We start from the raw sequence: 22,629 nt of genomic DNA on the forward strand, positions 1-22,629 counted from the left end.
GTGGGTCCATGTGATTGGTTTGCTGGCTCCAGAGTAGATGACAGAAACAAAGGTTTTAGCATCAGCAGTGCCTCAAAACTGGCCTATTAGGCTTCAACTCTAGCTGTAAGACCCAGCTCAAGTGTTTGTCTCTGATAACTTTCCTGACTTTAGTGAGTCAGTCTCATCATCCTCTGTGCCCTCCTTAAACAGGGGTCATTAGTTTCATGATACTGATTATTTTATAGTAGTGTTTTTTTGGAGACTCTTTATTCTAGAAGCTTGTATAAATAAAATACCAGCACCAAGACTATTAGGCAAGGGCGTTCTGGCATATAATTATACCTGAACCAAGTAGAGATGTCTGTTATTACACTGTGTCACGCTTGTCTGTGATGGGACTCTTTCCTACCACAGCGATTCTCAGGCCTCAGCATACACAGAAATCACCCAGGGTGGGCATTTGGCACGGGAGTGAAGTTGCTACTTGGGATGTCCGTATACCCTATTAGGGAACCTGGTTGGAGGGCCAGCTTCTCTACTTCCTGTCCACCTTCCTGCTAGTGTGCACCCTGGGAGGCAGCAGATGATAGCTAAGTACTTGGATTCTTGCCACCCATGTGACATTCAATTCCTGGCACTTGGCTTCAGCCTGGCTCAGCCCTCGCTGTTGGAGCCGTCTGGGGTGTAAACTCATGGATGAATAGTCTCTTTCCATCTCTCTGTCTCTCAGCGTTTCAAAGAAAATGAAAATAACTAAAAATTAGCAAAAAAAAAAAAAAAAAAGAGTCCCCTGTAGAGCTCAAGATTATACGTATAGTAGTCCTGAGCTTTCTTCACAGAGATTCTGATTTATTTGAGTTGGGGTGGGGCCCATGAATATGCAATAACTTTTCAGGTGACCAAGATTCAGATGGTCCATTGACCAAACTTTTATAAGCACTGGACTATTCTTGAGCTCTTGATATGTCTTTCACCCTAACTTCTCATTCATACTTAGTCCAGGACTGTGCATGGTTAAGTATTGGCTTAATTACTGAATATGTTCATTGCATGACAAATAGTATTGGACAGAAATACTGAAAATTGTGATACTCTACATATTCGTATTGCTCAACAAACAGGATGTTTTGGAACAAAAGGAACAAAGTTAATACAATATTTTTCCATTCAATGATTCCACAGATTCTCTAAAGGTCAAACTTACTGCTTGAGTGGGTTTCCCAGTAAAGCCAGCATTTATTTTCCATGCATGGTCAAACATAAGACACTACACACTGGTTTCTGATTCACACATTTGTCAGGGGAAATTGTACCCATATCTGACATGTTTATCACTACAGAGGGTTTCTTTTCCCTAAGCTTTAGTGATTGGGTTCTGACAGGACTTCTCCTACTGCTGCTCTTCTCTGTGATACTATCTCTGGGCATCAGGAACTTAAATGTGAGATAGGCAGCATTTGTGAAACTGTACCTTCTAAGACACAATTATGTATTGAAGATGTCAAGATAACTTAATCACAGGGCTCCAGATGAAAGCCCAGTTATTTCTCCAGTGTCTGCTCTTTGCCAAGGTTTATTTGAGTAGCCAGGTGTGATAACAGAGCCAGCAGCGGGTGAACATGGTTTGGCAAGACCAGAGGAAGATCAGGAACCAAGATCTATAGCTTGGTGAACTCAGAATAGATGCATCCACTCCCTGGCCCTGGGTCAAGGAGGTCTCGTGTTGCTTTTTGCACCTGTGGCAGTTCTGACCACTGTGCACTGTCATGTGCTGATGACTTCTCCACCAGGAAGACTTTCTCAGTCTCCTCCATACGCATCCAGTAGGCCCTTGCTATGCTCAAAACTCTCTTTTCTAGTTTTCTCTCTGAATTCTGTCTGTTTTGTGAAACCATGAGCACTCTGAGGCCAGGGTACCTGGACTGAATAAGCACCCTATCAGAATTCAAATGAACTGCTGCCAAGGGGCCCCTATTTATCTTCTATGGAAAAGCTGGTCAAATGTGCTAAAATGTAAGGTGGGCTTTCAGGAGAGCTTTTCTGGGCAGTTTGCTGGCTTGGGAGGGTAAAGATAAAGATCTCATGGATAAGGAGAATAGAGGGCATCTAAAAAGTGATGGTTTGTCCACAAAATAAAAATTCCAAATGACAATGAATAGGGGGATCTTCTTAAGTGGTGTAAATGGGGCGAGCATTCACTCACCTGGCTTTTCTTTAGTGAGGTGTATTTTACATATCATAAACTTCAGTTATTTTGTGTGTACAAGCATCACCATAGATCCCTTGTGCACTCCCAAAGAGACCCCCCCTTTCCTATTCTAGGTATTCCCATTCAATAACCAGTAGTCCAAGTCAACTACTAACCTACTTTTTGTTTATAAATTTAATTTTTTGGACATGAAATGGAACCATACAATATGTGATTGGCTGCTTTCTCTTTGCTTATGATTTTGAGATTCACCCATGATGTAGCATTTACTGAACAGGGCTCTATTGTGTGATATGCCACACTTAATGTATCCATCCATTGGTTGATTGATATTCCATTATTTCCAGTGTGGGACTATTATGAATAATTCTGATGTGAACATTCCTGTGCTAGTCTTGATGTAGATATAAACTTTTATGTCTCTTGCATAAATACCTCAGAGTGGAATTACTGGGCCATTGAGTAGTTTTATGTTGGACTTTTTGAGAAACTGCTAGATTGTTTTTCAAAGTAGCTGTACATTTTATATTCCCATTTGCAGTGCATGAGGGTTGCCACTCCTTTACACCCTCACATTTGTTATTGTCTGCTTTGTTTTTTATAACCATTCTAGTGGCCGTGAAATGATATCTCATTCTTATTTTGATTTGTATTTCTTTATTGAAATGATGTTGAACATCTTTTCATATATTAACCTTAGCCATTTGCATATCTTAATTTTTAAAGATGTATTTATTTATGTGAGAAGCTAAGTAACAAGCACAGAAGGGGAGAGAGAGGACAGAGAGAGATAGAGAGATATCTTCCATTTGCTGGTTACTCCCCAAGTGGCCACCATAGACTGAGCTGGGCCATTCCAGAGCCAGGAGCCAGGGACTCCATCCTTGTCTGTCACATGAATGGCATGGGCCATCTTCCTCTGCCTTCCCAGATGCACTAGCAGGGAGCTGGATGGGAAGCAGAGCAGCTAAGGCTTGAACCAGCACTCCAATATGGGATGCTGGTGTCACCAGCAGCAGCTTAACCTGCTGAGCCACAATGCCAGGCCCTTGCATGTCTTCTTTAGTGGAATGTCTGCTCATATATCTTACCCACTTTTTGATTGGCTAATTTCTCTTCTTTTTTTTCTGTCATGTTGTTGAGAATTCTTTGTGTACTTTAAAAATAAATCCTTCATCAGATAAATGTTTTGCAAATATTTTTCTTGCAATATGTTGCTTATGTTTTTATTTTGTCAATGGTGTATTTTGTAGTGCAAAATTTTACTTTGATTAGGTCCAATATTTTATGAAATGTGGTTTTGATATAGAATCTGAAATGTTTTGACCTAATTTAAGGACTCAAAGATTGTCTCTTTTCTTTCCTCCTGTTTAACTCTTACATTTAAGTCTATGATTCATTTTGAGTTAATTTTTATATATGGTGTGAGGTAAGGATCTAAGTTAATTGTTTTACATGTGAATACACAATTGTCCTCACTTGTCTAATAAACTGTCGTCTGTGGAGTACTTGGCTTTGTGGTAGATACTAGGGATAACAAGAGTGAAGGATACAATTTCCAGCTCCAAGTACATTTCTAGGGAGGCATATGTCCATGACCACAGTGAGTGGAACACAAGGATATACACACTGAAGTTCTGGGGACTTCAAGAAGAATGGGTCTGAGGTTAAGTCAAGGGATGGCTTTGGTGTTGTCAAGGAAAACACTTGTACGTGTTAGCGTAGTCTGGTGTAAGGGTTTTAGTGTCTCAGATCTCTTGACACACTAGTTTGTTATCATCTGTTTAGCTATATAGCTCCAAAAAATTTAAGTGAACAAAGAGTTCAAATACTGATGCTTGCTCATGAGTTCTTTTTTTTTTTTTTATAAATCCACTTCTTAATATGCTTATAGTGAGGACTGTAGTGATACCTTACAATTAATGACACTCTAGGTCTTGAGAACATGTCTCCATATGGACATTATTTAAAAAATGACTTAAAACTCAGGTTTAGTGTGTGAACATTGGGATAGTAATCAAGAGCTGGAGTCTTGAATCTATTACTAATTAGCATTGTGTTTTTAGCACATGAAGTAACTTCTGAGACTCTCAGTTTGCTCCTGGTATAAGGAGGAGGTTTATCTCCAAGATGTTCTCCAGGTTGAATATTCTGTTTGTTCATTCAGTCAGCATTTATCAAGTACTAGCTTGGTGCCAGGTACCATGAGGCACTGTTAAACTGAGGGTTAAGACAAGATGCCAGATGCTTCTATGGAAAGGGGTGTGGTAACAAATCACTGAAAGATAATAATGCACACTTTGTGCTAATTCTATGATTCCCTGGGTCTAGAAATTTATTTCTCTTCTGACTGAGGAGTTAAATGGAGTGGAAGAAGCAAGAAGAAAATGCCCCAAAGATCAACTTACAGAGCATGCCCGCAGGATAGAGTTCACATGTCAGACACGTGATAGCAGAATGCAGCCTGTGCAGCTGCAGCTAACCTTTGGACGATGAGATCTCCTCATTGTGATAAAAAGCTGTATTGACTTCCCTCAGAGGAGTAATAGGGAAAGACATATGACACTTGGGACGATATGGAGAAAGAACATCCCAGATATTGAGCACCCAATTATATTGAAAATCATCATGAGTGTTCTTCGTATTTCAAGTTTTTCCCAAAAGCAAACCTATAATGTAAGATTAGTTTTTAAAAAAATAATAAATATGTTTTAATATATTGCAAGAACATGAATTTGACATAAATCATTTCCCCTTTCCCAAAACTTAGACTAAAGAGTTAGATTCTGTCACATTCTTGAATACATTTTCTGAGCTTCCTTTTATAACTATAGCACCTTCAAACTTGAACTGAAACCAGATAATAGTCTTTTTTATTTTTTATCTTTTTAAATAAGATTTTATTTATTTATATATTTGACAAGTAGAGTTACAGACAGAGAGAGGGAAAGGCAGAGAGAAAGGTCTTCCATCCACTGATTCACTCCCTAGATGGCCACAATGGCTGGAGCTGAGCCAATCTGAAGCCAGGAGCCAGGAGCTTCTTCTGGGTCTCCCACATGGGTGCAGGGGCCCAAGGATTTGGGCCATCTTCCACTGCTTTCCCAGGTCATAGCAGAGAGCCGGATTGGAAGAGGAGCAGCTGGGACTCAAACCGGTGCCCATATGGGATGCCAGCACCAGCCCCCCTAATAGTCTTTTGTGTAATGCACAGACCCTGTGCCTATGACATTTGAAAGCTTTTCAGAGTAGGGAAGTCTGTGCTGCTTTGCCTCAGGTTTGCCCTCCGGTTTCCCCTTTTCCTTCCACATACATAAGCATTTTTTCTTCTTGGCAGCAAGTAGTCTGGAGTGCATATGTGTGTGTGGGACAGCCATTTGCAAAATAATAAGGAAATTAAGCTTCTATCATAACTTTAAACGTGCCATTTAGGAGTACCCATTATTCAAGTGTCCTCTCTCTCTTTTTCTCTCTGTCCATATGTCCATATATATAATCCATTGTGTTTTGATAAGGTCTTGCTTTGATCTATTAGGATGCTTGGTTGTAAGTGACAGAAATCCAACTCAAAATGGCTCGAACAAAATGAGAATTTATTGACTCTTTTTTTTTTTTTAATTTTTGACAGGCAGAGTGGACAGTGAGAGAGAGAGACAGAGAGAAAGGTCTTCCTTTGTCGTTGGTTCACCCTCCAATGGCCGCCGCGGCCAGGTGCTTTTCCTGGTCTTCCATGGGGTGCAGGGCCCAAGCACTTGGGCCATCCTCCACTGCACTCCCGGGCCACAGCAGAGAGCTGGCCTGGAAGAGGGGCAACCGGGACAGAATCCGGCGCCCCGACCGGGACTGGAACCCGGTGTGCCGGCGCTGCAAGGTGGAGGATTAGCCTAGTGAGCCGTGGCGCTGGCTTAGAGAATTTATTGACTCTTTTAAATAGGCGTGGAATTGAGTGTTGCATATTGAATCCAGAGGCTCAACAGGGTGCCTGGTCCTACTGGCTTCTGTCACTCAATCCAGCTTTCTTCTGGGTCTTGATGGAATCCTTAGCTGGGTTATCTGCTGTGGGAGTCAAAGATGGCCACTAGCAGCTCCAGCATTGCCTGGTCTTCAGGAATTGAGATCCGAGGAAGAAAGCCTCTTTGAGTCCACATACTAGATCTTTTTTTTTTTTTTTTTTTTTGACAGGCAGAGTGGATAGTGAGAGAGAGAGACAGAGAGAAAGGTCTTCCTTTGTCGTTGGTTCACCCTCCAATGGCCGCCGCGGCCGGTGCGCTGTGGCCGGTGCACCGCGCTGATCCAATGGCAGGAGCCAGGTGCTTCTCCTGGTCTCCCATGGGGTGCAGGGCCCAAGCACTTGGGCCATCCTCCACTGCACTCCCGGGCCACAGCAGAGAGCTGGCCTGGAAGAGGGGCAACTGGGACAGAATCCGGCGTCCCGACCAGGACTAGAATCTGGTGTGCCGGCGTTGCAAGGCGGAGGATTAGCCTAATGAGCTGCAGCACTGGCCCACATACTAGATCTTATCACGGGACCCTGATTGGCCCACCTTGGGTCTTGTGCTCACTACTCGCACCAATCTTTATAAACAACAGAACATAGTATAACATATAGAATTCAAAAGCAAAGAGCATAGTATAAAGGGTGACTAGCCTGGTGAAGTGCCAGTTCCAGCAGTTGAGTATGGCCCTCTACCTGAAGAACTCTCCTATCCACCAGGAGAGAAAGACAAGCAGGTCTATAGTAGATGTTAAGCAGCCACAAACCACAAACGCCCTTTCATTTATGAAGTGTTGTTAATAACTTTTAAGTGACAGGGGCGCTGGCTTTAATTTGTCGTGAGAATACAAAGCTGCTATTCAGATCACTGCCGTATTTGTTTATCTCTCAAACTATCTGAAATCTTTTAGAGGCCGATTTACCTCATTCTCTCTTGATCTTATTTACAGTAATATCATGTCTTTTTGCGGAATTAAAATTCATTGTCGAATGTCAACAAGTTTTCATAAGTATTCTCATTGGGATTACTTGCATAAACCATATTTATTTCACAATAAAAATTGCAAGAACCCTAGTTGAGAGTGATCATTTAAACAGTAGTTCCTCATAACTGTAATGGTGTTTGGTTACTTAGAATCAAAAAGCAAAATTTTTAATGCAACTTGTCTCTGATCCTTGCTGAAGATTAGAAAAAGCTTTTTAAGTGACCACAGTTATAAGCTTCAGGTCAAAGCCCATTTTCCCTTGTATAGAACATTTTCAATTCTCAAATCGTGACCCTGATAAAATTTTCTGTTTGGAGAAATTTCCAAAACACATATAAAGGAGAGAATTCTACTCAGGCATTTAAAATAGCAAGTCCAAATACAGTAATCTTTTATTTACACTTAGAAATTAGGACAGCTGCAGCACTTACAGTAGAGTAAGAAAGCATATGTACAGAACAAACCAACATTTAAACATAGTGTGTTTGAATTCTTTGCATACAAAGAGGTAATAAAATTTAAAATGGTTTTTAGTTTTTAATTAATTTAAAATTTATTTGAAAGACAGTGAGACATGAACAGAGAGAGACAGACACAGAAATCTCCCATCCGTTGCTTCACTCCCCAGATATCCCCACCAGCTGGGGCTGAGCCAGGCTGAAGCCAAGAACAAGAAACTCAATGCAGAATTCTCACATGAGTGTCAGGGACGCAGCTTGCTCCCTCTCAGGGAGCATATTAGAAGAAAGCTGGTACTGGGAGTGGCACTGGGATTTGAACCCAGGTACTGATGTAGGATGTGGGATTCCTAAGTGGCATCTCAATAAGTATGCCACATGCCCACACCTGTAAGTTGATTTTGGCTTTAGAAAGCATTGTGGATGTTGGCTGGTCATATCATGTGCCACGTTCTAGAGCTTTATTGAGTCTATCATAGGATTAAAAAGAAGTGCAACCATATAACAAAAAGGCTGTACTCTGTTGTTGTCATTAAATCTTTTTGGACCATAACCAGTGTTGATACATTACACAGAGAATGCCTATGGTTATGCTTAATTTTAGCAACAGCATATCTTATTCCTTCAATCTACCAATGTAAAATTAGAAACATTAAGGGAGAGAATGATTTGTTCCTAAGAAATACACACTGAAATATTTACTGGTAAAGGTCATGATATTTTCTATTTACTCTGAAATGATTTAGAACAATGACAATAATAACATGTTATCTGTTATATAAATGTTCCATAATTTATTTAACCAGTCCAGTGCTGGTGATTGTGTGTGGAGGTAGATTAGAAACTTGAATAACTTCAAATCAGGTGATCAATTTTCCTTCAAGTAGCTTTGTTATTTGGTTTGAAATGCTAGACATTCCAAAGTGTTAGACCATGTTCCAAAGTTAATATACATGCCACTAGAGTTAATAATTGAGTTGGTTATACACTTAAAATATTACATCAAAGAACCTCTGGTAAAATGTGGGAATGGAGTCATTAACAGATGAGAGGCTTTGATAACATTTTACAATATGGAAAGTACAGAGGAAGATGGTAGAACAGGAGTTTTTCATTTAAAAAGTGACCCCTGAGTGCCTAGCCAGTGAATGAAAAGACCCTCATAAAGAACGGCTTCATAAAATTTCAGCACCCTCACATTAAAGAGAAAATTTTGCAAGTTTCCAAAGAGACCATGTCACATAAAATCAATAATAGCATGACATAAGACTTCCCGATGAAAATATTGGAAACAGGGACTGGCATTGTGGTACAGCAGGTTATGCTGCTGCCTATGACGCTAGCATCTCATATGAGCACTGGTTTGACTCCAGGCTGCTCCACTTCTGATCCAGCTCCCTGATAATGTGACTGGGAAAGCAGTGGAAGACGCCAAGTGCTTGGAACCCTGCCACCCATGTGGGAGACCTGGATGAAGCTCCTGGCTCCTGACTTTAGACTGACCCAGCCTTAGCTGTTGCAGACATTTGGGGAGTGAACCAGTGGATGGAGGATCTCTCTCTCTCTCTCTCCCTCTCTCTCTCTCTCTCACTCTGTCTCTTCCTTTCTGTAACTCTGCCTTTCAAATAGGTAAAAAAAAATCTTTTCTTAAAAGAGGACTGTTAGAAATAGAGATAATGGAGCAATGCCACCAGAATGCTGAAGGTTTCAATATAGAATTATATACTCAATCAAACTGTAAATCAATGGGGAGAACAGAATAAAGACAGTTTTAGATAAAGAAAGTTTAAAGAAAAAACACTCTTTAAGAGTCTATTCTTAGGAAGCTCCTGAATCATTGATTCCAACAAAATAAGGACACAACCCAAGACAACGATGTCCCAAGGCCTAGGAGACAGAGGATCCCACGTAGGAAATGGTGAGAGAAATGTCAGCCAAGCATCAAGGCCCTCACAGCCACTTATGGCATAATGGGGCAAGAGGATCGAGGCTCCAGACTTGAAATGGGGAAGAAATGAAAAGAAATGAAGCGGATGGATTATCTGGAAAGGTTAGATTTCTAAGACAATCATGTTGATAGGTGTGTGACAGACCTTGTGGAGCATGTGGGAAAATATGATAAGTAGGGAATTCTGGGATAAATATGTTATTTAGAAACTCAAAAGGTAAACAACCAGAATAAATAGCTGTACAGATTGGAATACCTAATCCAAAATGTTTGGGACCAGCAGTGTTCTGGATTTTAGATTTTTTCACATTTTTAATATTTGTATATATATAATGAGATATCTCAGGGATAAAACTCATTGATTTTTCATATACCCTCTATACACATAGGCTGAAGGTAATCTGTGCAATATTTTCAGTGCACCTGTGTCCTGACTGTGACCCATCCCACGAAGTCAGGTCTGGAATTTTCCACTTGTGCATCATTTCAGATTTTGAAACTTTTCAGGTTTTGAGGGTTTCAGTTAGGAATGCTCAACCTGAACAGATGATAGTGACCACTCATGAGGAATAGTGAAGAAGGGACTGATGAATTTGGTTACTGGTTTTTTAGTGCTGTTTGATTATATTATGGAGTACATCATTAAACATAGTTATATTCATTAAACATAGAAATCAAGTGAAAATAACAGCAGTTAAAACTAAAATAAACCATTTTTAAAAATGTATTTATTTATTTGAAAGTCAGAGAGAGAGAGAAAGATCTTTCACCTGCTGGTGTACTCCCCAGATATACACAAGGGCCATTGATGGGCCAGGCCAAAACCAGGAGCCAGGAGCTTCATCCAAGTTTCCCATATGGATGGGGGGAACCAAGGACTTGGGCCATCTTCCACTGCTTTCTCAGGTTGTCAGCAAGGAGCTAGATTGAAAGTGCAGCAGCTGGAACTTGAACCAGCACCCATATGGGATGTACACCGGTGTCACAGGTGGCAGCTCTAGCTGCTATGCCACAATGCCATCCCTAAAATAAACCATTTTTAAAGATATTTATTTGAAAGACAGTGACAGATTGATGGAGCGCAGGGAGAGAGAGAGAGAGAGAGAGAGAGAGATCTTCCATCTGTTGGGTCACTTTCCAAATGGCAGCAATAGCTGGTGCTTGGCCAGGCTGAAGCCAGGAGGCCAGTACTCCATCTGGGTCTCCTACATGGTTGACATGGGTCTAAGCACTTGGGCCATCCTCCACTACCTTCCCAGCACTACAGCAGTAAGCTGGATCAGAAGCAGAACATCTGAGACTCAAACCGGCCCTCTGATATTGGATGCCAGCATGGCATTGTTATGCCACAGTACTGCCTCCTAAAATAAACCATTTAAAGATGATAATAATTGATAAAACTGGGTCTGGAATATTTGCAAAATATCTTTGTTATTTTTCTATCCATCAAAAACTGTTCTAAAGAAACTCTTTAAAAATTTTAATTACAGAAACAAGAAAAAAATCAAAGAGGATAATATAGTGCAAAGTATATAAAATATAGTACAATGAATGTATGGAACATCAGAATGCACAGAAAATAAAATCAATTTCATTATTGATTCTCAAAATAAAATAGGGCATTAAGGTATTACATAATTATTAATAAAGGCATATCTTCATAAATATATAAACCTCTATTTCTCTAACTTTTTTGATATATTTATTTTTATTCTGGAATGTATACTCTTATAATTCTACTTACTTTTGTCTCTAAAGACCAGCTAAGAACACAATACTAATTATTAATCTTAATGATACTAATTACCATTGAGCACATTATTAATCATAGTAGAACTGAATATATGAATGAAAAGAATTAAAGGAAATAGTTGGATTGTGTGGTTTTTTAAGTGTATTTTCACATGATACTTATAGTACATCCTCAACTATGGGATAGAATGATCTTTATTTTTTTTTATTTATTTATTTATTTATTTTTTTATTTTATTTATTTATTTTTTTTGATAGGCAGAGTGGACAGTGAGAGAGAGAGACAGAGAGAAAGGTCTTCCTTTTGCCGTTGGTTCACCCTCCAATGGCCGCCACGGCCGGCGTGCTGCGGCCAGCGCACCGTGCTGATCCGGTGGCAGGAGCCAGGAGCCAGGTGCTTTTCCTGGTCTTCCATGGGGTGCAGGGCCCAAGCACCTGGGCCATCCTCCACTGCACTCCCTGGCCACAGCAGAGGGCTGGCCTGGAAGAGGGGCAACCGGGACAGAATCCGGCGCCCCGACCGGGACTAGAACCCGGTGTGCTGGCGCCGCTAGGCGGAGGATTAGCCTAGTGAGCCGCCGCGCTGGCAGAATGATCTTTCTTTACAAAAGAAGGAGCCCAGGATTATACAGCTTTAACCAAGATATGAACTGCTTGAAAAACAATCACAGATATTGTATCAGGCTTGGTCCTCTGTCTCCACTACAATTTTTATGTGCTCACTTGGGGCCAGCCTTACTGCTTAGATGGTCCAGCATGGGTAGACTTGGTTAAAATTTTCCTTAGAATAATACATATTATAGAGTTTACAAAATACCATGTGTTGCAAAAATATATAATAATATCATATATAATACTATAACAAATTTATATAATTAACATTATATAGTTACATTCTTTTATAGTTATTGAATTGATTAAGTTAATTCAAGTGAGATTTGGAAAACTACTTAAACATAATTAAATACTTATTTTTCAGTTAATAGTTTTATAAGTGGAGCTTTTGGGACTGCTAAAGTTAAACTTTAATGATTGAAGTTTATTAAAGTTATAAACAAAATTGACTACATGTAAAACTAATTGGCAAATTTAATACATATCTATTCATTTAAATCATAGATATGCAGCAAAGCCACTTGCATATAGGTTAGTCCAATTTATTATATACATATTTGTATATTTGCACTGTTACTAGTATAAAAATATATTTTAAAGATGACATCCCCAGAAGTACATAGCAGAATTATTCATGTGTGTGGGATCATACTGTATTTATTACAACCTGTTTTTAAACTTGTTTAAGTATTTGTGGATTTCTTTCTATGTCAGTTTGCTTGTATCATTCACTATACTGGGTCCTGAATAAGATGTAGGATCTTACTGCCTTCTAGCATAATAAACTGTGCATGTACTTAATGACTTCCAAGGCCAAAATCAATAAAGAGCCTATACATATTTGCCTTATGTTTTGAAAATTCAGTACTACCAATTTTAGTTTATTCATCTTCACAGAAACTTACACTTTCAAAAATAATGAGTATTTATGTGTAAGTAGCTGACAGATACTTTTCCATTAATGTAATTTTGGACTATGACTATTTAAATTCACCTCTTCACCCCTGTTCAGGTGTTCTAAGCCATGTTACAAGTTACACATGACTAAATGGGGTTGAAGTAGTCAATGCATATACCTGGCTCGGTCACATTTTTAAAAAGTTGCACTCTGTTTTGGAGTAGAATTGCTCCCCTATTCCTCTTCTTAAATTTGGCTAAGTGGTCCAGTTTCATAGATATTAAATGATTTGGCTACTAACCTAGGGATAGAGTTAGTCTTAGAAATCAAGGCTCCTGAAGCCAGGGACATGAGGATAACTTTGCCCTGGGGAACCAAAGATGTGTGATGTCTCCTGCTGCTGTCCCCAGATCAGGCAGTGAGCTTGAAAACTGCAGGACAGTGAGATTGACCTTGAAGTCAAACCCTGGTGAATAGACAATGCCTGGATTGGGCTCCCTAGCATGTTTTCAGGAAGGGTTACTTCCTTATTGCTTTCTGTAGTGTTTAAATCCCTTTTTATATTTTAAGCACTAGACATTGCAGGAAACTCCTCTCATACCTGGTTTTCACTCAGTGGATCCAGCAAACGAAAATGACAGCCCTGCCATAGCTAAATATCTAAGCTTTAAAAACATATTTTAAAAGCTCTAATTGGCATAATACCCTATAATTTTCTTTTCTTTTTTGGCATTACCCATTTTATATCTTGTACTTCCAGTTTCCCTCAATCGCGTAATTACCAGATATTCTTGTGGATTTGAAAGGTGATTTGAATGTCATATTCTTCAATTAATTGACCAGTTTGCTTCCATTAAGTGTAATCTCTTGTCCTTGGACTTCCTGTTTATGGGACACAGTGTAGTTCAGTTGCACCCTTTGAGGCTTTTTTCCTCATTTGTTGACTTTAGTATTAGTTTCTGGTTGAAGGGAGAAATCTTGGAGATGGGACAGAGTGTGTTCTCCTCATTGTACGTGCAGATTAAGCTTGCCTAAGAAGAATGCTATTTCTGGATGTAAAACCGGACTGACCATCTTTGCCTCTGTTGAGTTTCACTGTGTGAATAATGGCCACATAAACTTAATTCCTCTGGCCTTTCCTTGACTTTTGAACTTGGTTACAGTTCTTTGGCACTCATGAACTGAGTGTTTTTGTAGTTCCCCAACATTCATGTGCTGAAGCTCTGGCGTCTGATTAACATGGGGCTTAGAGGCAAGGCCTTTGGATGGTAATTAGGTATAGAGGCTATTTTGAGCATGAGGCCCTTGATACGGGATTAGAACCATTACAAATAAGCAAAGGAAGTGTCAAAAGAGGTAGCTTTCTCTGTCTCGGTGTGCATGCACCAAGGAAAGTTCATGTGAGCACAGAATGAGAAGTCCACTGTCTACAAGCCAGGGAGAGGGCCCTCACTGAGAACCAAACTTGCTAGCAACTTGGTTTTGGACTTATAGCTCCTCCAGAACTCTTATGAAATAAGTTTCTCATGTTTAGGCCACCTCGTCAATGTTATTCTATTATAGCAGCCCAAACTGACTAAAGAATAGACCTCTTCTAACTTCTCCAGTGTTTGGACTCAACATAAATAGGGCAATTTTCAAACCTTAATACAGAGCATATGCAGGCAATATCCTTCTACTTCTTTTAGACCTCACCCCCACTCACTTTTTCTGGTACCCTACTGTTAAAACCAAACCCACAATGAGATTATTTTTATAGGCAATATCTTTATGTTCATAATCTTATTTATCCTTTCATTTGGCCATGCTCAACACTTTTTTTTGTCCACAACCCAGATAAGTGTGTATATGTGTGGTTACAATGCCCTGTTTCTCTTGGGAATTCTCCTTTCCCTGTTCTCTCTTCTCCCTCCCTGTATTTGAAGGGAGGATCACGTCATCCATGGCTCCAGAGGCAACCAAGTTGATCCCTGTAGATATTTTAGAAGTCCCAAACATCAAGTAGTATAATTCTGCTGACTATGTTTTTCTACATTGCTGGCTGTTCTTCATGATTTATGTTTCCTTGCCACTTTTACTGGTTTAAAATAAAAGATAACTTGTTAAGGGATAGTCAGTATTGAATTATGCCGAGTCCTTAGGAACTCATCCTTAGGAAAAGCTGCAAGTGCTCTTGGATATTGATCTAAATAAACCTGGACTGCAACTTTGGAACAATGCATAAGAATCCAGTAATAGTATTTTGCCTGTATGTGTTGGGGAGGGGAGGTGTGGACTCAGTGTCTGTATAGAAGAGAGGTCTACTTTTTTGTAGACCCTTGAAATCTTTTTAAAAATTGAATGAATTTTTTCAAAATAAAAATATCGTATGCACTGTTACTATTTGCATGTGGTTGAGATCTGTCTCTAAGTCAGAATTCCTTTGCACACATGGAGGTGGCCCTGACTAATGACTCTGGGTGCTGTGTGTAGTTAATGCACTGCTGTTCCTTCTCTTTCCTTCCCGGGTCAACCCATTACTTGAACTTTTAAGAAATTTGATCAATCTTTTACATCATGACGTTAACAAATTCTTGTGATTTACCAATTAAGGTTTTAATGAAGGTCTTGACCCCAAATAAATAATTATGCTTTCAGAATCACAACTCTTTTTTTTTTTTTTTTCCAGAGCTTCACGGTGTTGGTCAACTTAACTCACAGTTTCTTGTTTATTCTGACCTCATTTCATTTATCCTGGCCTCAGTTGCCTCATCTGCAGTAGGTGTTGGGTAAAATGTGTTCCGAAGTACCCTCTGGTACTAAATCTGTATTACATCTCATGCCATCACGTTCATAATCGTGTAGACAGTGACGACACAGCTCTTCAAGACAAGATGTGGCATTCCTAGACCATTTAATCTTAAGGAAACTTATGCCTATTCCTTTGCTTTTCATTGGACCTGTGATTCATAGTTCTCATTCTAGAATAGTTCCGACATCCTCAGTTATCAACAGCTGTGGTGGACTGAATCATTGCCTCCTCCCGCATCCACACACTTGTCCTGGCTTTTCCTGGGCAGAGGGCACTTCCTCAGTTCTGGACTGGCTCTGGTTAATGGTGCATGAGCAGTGCCATTTGGTTTATACTAGAATTGAAGAGGCCTTGTGTGCTTCCACTACCTTCCGTGTCCCTGTTTCTGCTGGCCCAAGTGGAGTAAGAGGCACGAGGAGCAGACCCACACATCTGAGAATCAGAGCTGCTCTGGACACTGAAGCCTGAAGCAGAGCCTCCCAGTTGAGTTTGAAGTTTCAGCTTCCCTGTAGCTCTTTAAGAGTAAGTAGTTATTAAGTTTTGTGTGGTTGGTGACAGTATTTAATGGCAATTAACTGATACAAAAGGCATTATTGAATTGCTTCCATTGGGGTATATTTCTTTCTTTTTAAAAATAAATCAAATAAAAATTTTAAAAGATTTATTTATTTATTTGAAAGGCAGAGTTACAGAGAGGCACATGCACAGAGAGAGGGAAAAAAAAAGAGAGAGAGAGAGATGTCTTCCATCTATTGGTTCACTCCCTAGATGGCTGCAATGGCCAGAGCTGCACTGATCTGAAGCCAGGAGCTTCTTCTGGGTTTCCTACATGGGTGTAGGGGCCCACACACTTGGGGAATCTTCTACTTTTTCCCCAGGCCATAGCAAAGAGCTGGATTTGAAGTGGAGCAGTCAGTACTCAAACTGGCACCCATATGGGATGCCAGCACTGCAGGTAGCGGCTTCACCAGCTGTGCCACAGTGATGAACCCAGGGTATATTTCTAAAACAGGAAAAGAACCATTCACTTAGTTCAAAAACAAAGTATAAGAAGTTATACAATGAAATGTTTTGCTGCAAGCCCTGTTTCCCATTCATCCAGGTCCCATCCACATTGCCTATTTTATTGGTTTCTTTTTTATGTTTGTTTCATTTTAAAACTTTTATTTCAATAGAGAGAGCGCTCTACCCACCCCCCACCTTTTTCTGGTACAGTCCCAAAAGGCCCATCATGGCCAGAGGGCCAAAGCCAAGAGGTGGGAACTGACTCTCCGACTCCCAGGTAGGTGGTAGGGCCATCACCTCCTGCATGGGGAGAGGTGGGGGTGGAGCAGTACTAGCAGGAAGCTGGAACAGAGAATTGAGCAGGAACTTGAACAAGGCATTCAAGAGGTGACTTAACCATTGCCCCAAAGGCCCGTGCCAGTGACTTCCACCCTCAACTTGCAATTCCTGTGTCTACTCTGGCTGCAAGTCAGCTCTATTTAAAGATCAACTCACTCCATTAAGGGAGCTCCAGGAGGAGAGTGGCTAGGTTTGATTCCCACCCCTACTTTTCCCACCACTCCAGCGTTGGGCCCAAACTTCCAGGTTCTACAACAGCTTGGTGGCTAGGATTGCTGGCTACTTTCCCAATAGGACATTAATGTCCAAAGCAGTGTTACTGAGCCACTCTCAGTGAAATCCCTTTGGGTTATTATGACCCTCACAGTGGGGCAGGATGACAGGTGCACCTGCCCAACTGGAACCTGACCATGGCATTGCTCTGTAAGCTCTGGTAGGAGGCCACACTTCCCACCCCTCCTCTACAGCCATCAGAGATAGGGCCAGAAACCTGCTGTCCCTCTCCCTCAACCCCACCCTGTATATTGCTCCTTATCTGTGGAACTGAGGGAACTGATAGCCTGAGGCTTGGTGGAGGCTGCAAGGAGGATGTGATCAGGAAATCCTGGTGAGCTGTTGGTTACAGAGAGTTACAGAGTTACAGTTACAGAGAGAGGTAGAGACAGATAGAGATCTTCCATCTGCTGGTTTACTCCCCAAATGACTGCAACGGCAACGGCCAGAGCTGAGCCAATCTGAAGCCAGGAGCCAGGAGCTTCTTCCATGTCTCCCACCTGCATGCGGGGTCCCAAGGATTTTGGCCATCCTCTGCTGCTTTCCCAGGCACATTAGCAGAGAGCTGGATTGGAAGTGGAACAGACAGGACTTGAACCAGTGTCCATATGGGATGTCGTTGCTGCAGGGCAGGGCTTTAACCCGATGTACCACAGTGCCAGTCCCTTCCCTATTCCTGTGTGGTGTTCTACTGTATACTATACTAAAAGAAAATATGGTCTCCTATTGATAGGCTCTTAGGTTATTTCCTATATTTTGTGGCAATGCACACACATACACATATCTAATATAGGTATATGCTTATATATCTGTAGGATAAATTCCAAAAAAGAAAAAGATGTATACAGGCAGAATTTTAATAGTTGCTACCAAACTGTCCTTTCTAAGAGAACAAAGGAATGGCCGGCGCCGCGGCTCACTAGGCTAATCCTCCGCCTAGCGGCGCCGGCACACGGGTTCTAGTCCCGGTTGGGGCGCCGGATTCTGTCCCGGTTGCCCCTCTTCCAGGCCAGCTCTCTGCTGTGGCCCGGGAGTGCAGTGGAGGATGGCCCAAGTGCTTGGGCCCTGCACCCCATGGGAGACCAGGAAAAGTACCTGGCTCCTGCCATCGGATCAGCGCGGTGCGCCGACCGCGGCGGCCATTGGAGGGTGAACCAACGGCAAAAGGAAGACCTTTCTGTCTCTCTCTCTCACTGTCCACTCTGCCTGTCAAAAAAAAAAAAAAAAAAAAAAAAAAAAGAGAACAAAGGAATTATAATTTGGAAGGGATATTGTGAATATCTAATTGCCTTTTTCTTGAAACTGGAGGTAGATGCAATGTTTCGTACAGGGAGGCAGCCATGTAACCTTCCAGGAGCAAACAAAATGATCTTTTCAGGGAGCTGGTGCCCATATTCCAGGAGGTTCTCAGTGCTTTACAGGTATCAGCCTTTAAAAATCCTTACAGCACCTTGGGAAATAGGTACTATTATTATCTTCATCTTATTTATTTATTTATTTATTTGGACAGGTAGAGTTAGACAGTGAGAGAGAGAGAGACAGAGAGAAAGGTCTTCCTTTTTCCGTTGGTTCACCCCACCAAGTGACCACTACGGCTGGCGCGTTGTGGCCAGCGCACTGCATGGATCCGAAGCCAGGAACCAGGTGCTTCCTCCTGGTCTCCCATGTGGGTGCAGGGCCCAAGGACGTGGGCCATCCTCCACTGCACTCCCGGGGCCACAGCAGAGAACTGGACTGGAAGAGGAGCAACTGGGACAGAATCCGGCGCCTTAACCGGGACTAGAACCCGGGGTGCTGGCGCTGCAGGCAGAGGATTATCCTAGTGAGCCGGGGCGCCGGCCATCTTATTTATTTATTTATTTATTTATTAAATCAATTCCTTTATTTGAAAGGCTGATCAGCAGAAGAGGGAAAAAGAGAGAGAAAGAGAGAGAGAGAGAGAGAGAGAGAGAGAGATCTTCCATCCCAAATATCTCCAATGTCTGGGCTTGGTCCAGGCTAAAGTCAGAAACCTGGAACTCATTCTGGGTCTCGCATGTGGGCAGCAGGGGGCCAGGTACCTGGGTCATCTGCTGCTGCTTTCCCAGGCACCTTAGCAGGGAGCTGGATTGGAAGCAGAGCAGTCGGGACTGGAACCAGTGCTCTGATATGGGATGCCAGTGCTTCAAGTGATGGCCTAACCTGCTGTGCCACAATGCCAGCCCCATTTGTGTTGGCAGCATGGCAGGGAGGGAGCATAGGGTGGGAAGTATCACATGCTCCTAGATCTGTAGATATAAAATATATGAAATTTGTTCACCTTATATAAATTACCAAATATATATTTACCTGGAGGGAGTCAGGTAACTAGCGTGAGTTCACTCAGCAGGGAATCAATGGTGCTAAGGTTCTAACCCATGCATACTCAATCCCAGGCTGGGACAGCTAAGAACTTACTTCTCTAAAAGTACTGTTAAAATAAAAGTATAGCTAAACTAATATTAGTATAATATCCTAAAATATTTTTCGAATATGTTCTGTGTTGATAATAGCCTTTATGAAAGTATTCCATGAACTATAATATATGAGGGTACTTCAAAAGGTTTATGGGGAGATGGAATTATAATTTGTTTTTCTTTTGGTGTAAAACATTTTTTGGAATCCATGTATAATTTTTTATCATGCATACTTTCCATGAATTTTTTGAAGACCCTAATAATTAATCTATCTGCAACTATTAATCTATTGCTCTATCCTGTATTGTATTTGTACCTATAGATTGTATTTGTACTAGAGAATTTCCACTAATAAAACTGAAATAATGATATGTGAGAAACCATTTTGACTTGGACTCACTTTAGAAATTCCATGATTATAATCACCAATTGGATTTTTAGAAACGGTGACTTGATCAGCATAGCCCTGACTGTTAATGAACAACTTAATACATTATCCCTCTTAGTATTTTTTTTTTGTCTGTTCTACTTAATATGACTGGTTTAATTCTGTAATTATCACACAGTTATTCTTAAGTGTTGAAAATTAACTGAAATGTGATCCCTGTTAAACATAAGAGTGGGAATAAGAGAGGGAAGAGATGTATAATTTGGGACATGCTCAAGCTGACCTGCCCCAAATGGTAGAGTTAGAAACATACCAGGGGATTCCAATTCAATCCCATCAAGGTGGCATGTACCAATGCCATCTCACTATTCCAAGTGATCAATTTCAGTTCACAATTGATCATAATGAAAGGACTAAGAGTCAAAGGGAGCACATAAACAAGTCTAGTACATGCTAACACTAACCGATAGAATAAATAAAGGGGAGAGTGATCCAGCATGGGAAGCGAGATACTCAGCAGACTCATAGAATGGCAGATGTCCTAAATAGCACTCTGGCCTCAGAATCAGCCCTAAAGGCATTCGGATCTGGCTGAAAAGCTCATGAGAGTATTTCAGGCATGGAAAGCCAAGACACTCGGGCAAAAAGATCTCTGTGAGTGAGATCCCAGTGGAAAGAACAGGTCTTCAAAGAAGGAGGTACCTTTCTCTGAAGGGAGGAGAGAACCTCCACTTTGACTATGACCTTGTCTAAACAAGATAAGAGTCGGAGAACTCAGAGGGCTTCCATAGCCTTGACAACTCATGACTGGAGCATAGGGAGATTACTGATGCCATAGACAGGAGTGTCAATTTGTAAAGTCAACCACAGGAGTCACTGTGCACTTACTCCTCATGTAGGATCTCTGTCCTTAATATGCTGTACATTGAGATTTAATGCTATAATGAGTACTCAAACAGTATATTTCACTTTGTGTTTCTATGGGGGTGCAAACTGTTGAAATCTTTACTTAATGCATACTAAACTGATCTTCTGTAAAAAAAAAAAAAAAGAAAGAAAAAAAGAAATTATCAATTCCCAACTTGACTCTCACTGGGATTAAACATGACAATAGGTCTGATCTGATTTCATCATCATTTAAAAAAATCATCTATTATTTTTCACTTTATGTTTCAGTGTGGGAGCAAACTGTTGAAATCCTTACTTAATGTATACTAAGCTGATCTTCTGTATATTAAGATAATCGAAAATGAATCTTGATGTGAATGGAAGGGGAGAGGGAGTGGGAAAGGGGAGGGTTGCGGGTGGGAGGGACGGTATGGGGGGGAAGCCATTGTAATCCATAAGTCGTACTTTGGAAATTTATATTCATTAAATAAAAGTTAAAAAAAAAAAGAAAGTGAGGGAGACAAGCAAAGTGACGAAGTAGGAGTGAGTGATGGAACGATGAGTAAAACTGAATGAGAATTTGAGAAGGGAACTGAAAGGAATAAAGCCTTGCAAGATGCCGAAATCCACACAGTCTCAGTACTTGAAACTATTTAAATAAAAATAATTGCTTTTCAAAAAAAATATTTATTTATTTTATTTGAAAGGCAGAGGGGGGTCTTCCATCTGCTGATTCACTTCCCAAATGATCACAATGGTCTCCCACACAGGTGCAGAAGCCCCAGGACTTGGGCCATCTTCTACTGCTTTCCCAGGCCATAGCAGAGAGCTGGATCAGAAGCGGAGCAGCAGGGACTCAAACCGGCACCCATATGGGATGCCTGCACTGGAGGCAGCAGCTTTACCTGCTATGTCACAGCACCTGCTCCAGAAAAGGTATCTTCTAAAATATGTACCAATATCTATAATTTGCTAGTGGCTAATTCAACTTGGGCCCAATTAAAAAAATCACCTCTAAGATATATTCTTTCACTGTTCATGTTGTTCCTGTGAGTGGTAGGTATATGCTGACTTCATATGAGAAATTAAAGTTCAGAGAAAGTGATTGATTCCCCCAACATCGCCCAGATTGTGAGGATGATGATAATAAAGGGGATTTTTTACTGAGTGCTAACTATATGCCAAGCACGTTGCTAGACCCACTTTAGTTGGATTATTTCATCTAATCTTCACAACAATTCTATGAGTAGTGACTCTTATTATCTTCATTTTATAGATAAGAAAATAAAGATTTAAAGACACTTAGAAATTCCTCAAGGCTAGGAAGTGGTTGGATTGGGCACTTGATCCTGGTTGGTGATGAGGCTCAGCTGGGTGTGTCACTTTGGGTAGACTGTTGTCCCCACTGCAGCGTTCTGTCCAATACTAGACTAGTTATTTGCTGTGGAAGTATTTTTGTAGATATGCTTAGAGACCATAACCCATTAACATTAAATCAGGGAGATTATTCTACTTTCACGGACCTGTCTCAGCCATCGGAAGGGCCATAAGAGCAGAACTGAAGCTTCTAGAAAAAGGAATTCTGCCTGTGGCCTACAGCTTCACCTGTCTAGTCTGCCCCTCTGGCTGGTCTGTCCTGTGGCTGCCTGTCCAGCCCCACAATCATGC

The 22,629-nt window shown here is 41.0% G+C and overlaps 1 protein-coding gene across 4 annotated transcripts in view; it reads left to right on the top strand.

Moving 5' to 3' along the window:
- Window positions 1-22,629, top strand: part of LOC149122250 (uncharacterized) — a 402,594-nt gene that overhangs the window by 61,005 nt on the left and 318,960 nt on the right. For all 4 annotated transcript variants that reach the window (XM_089313050.1, XM_089313053.1, XM_089313052.1 and 1 more), the window contains exon 2: window positions 21,732-21,897. In XM_089313050.1, the coding sequence (XP_089169176.1) occupies window positions 21,732-21,783 (52 nt within the window). In that variant the 3' untranslated portion in view covers window positions 21,784-21,897. The remainder of the gene's footprint in view (window positions 1-21,731; window positions 21,898-22,629) is intronic.

The sequence above is a fragment of the Oryctolagus cuniculus genome, chromosome 14, assembly GCF_051225735.1.
Source record: "Oryctolagus cuniculus isolate XC-2025 breed Fujian yellow rabbit chromosome 14, ASM5122573v1, whole genome shotgun sequence".
NCBI lineage: Eukaryota > Metazoa > Chordata > Mammalia > Lagomorpha > Leporidae > Oryctolagus > Oryctolagus cuniculus.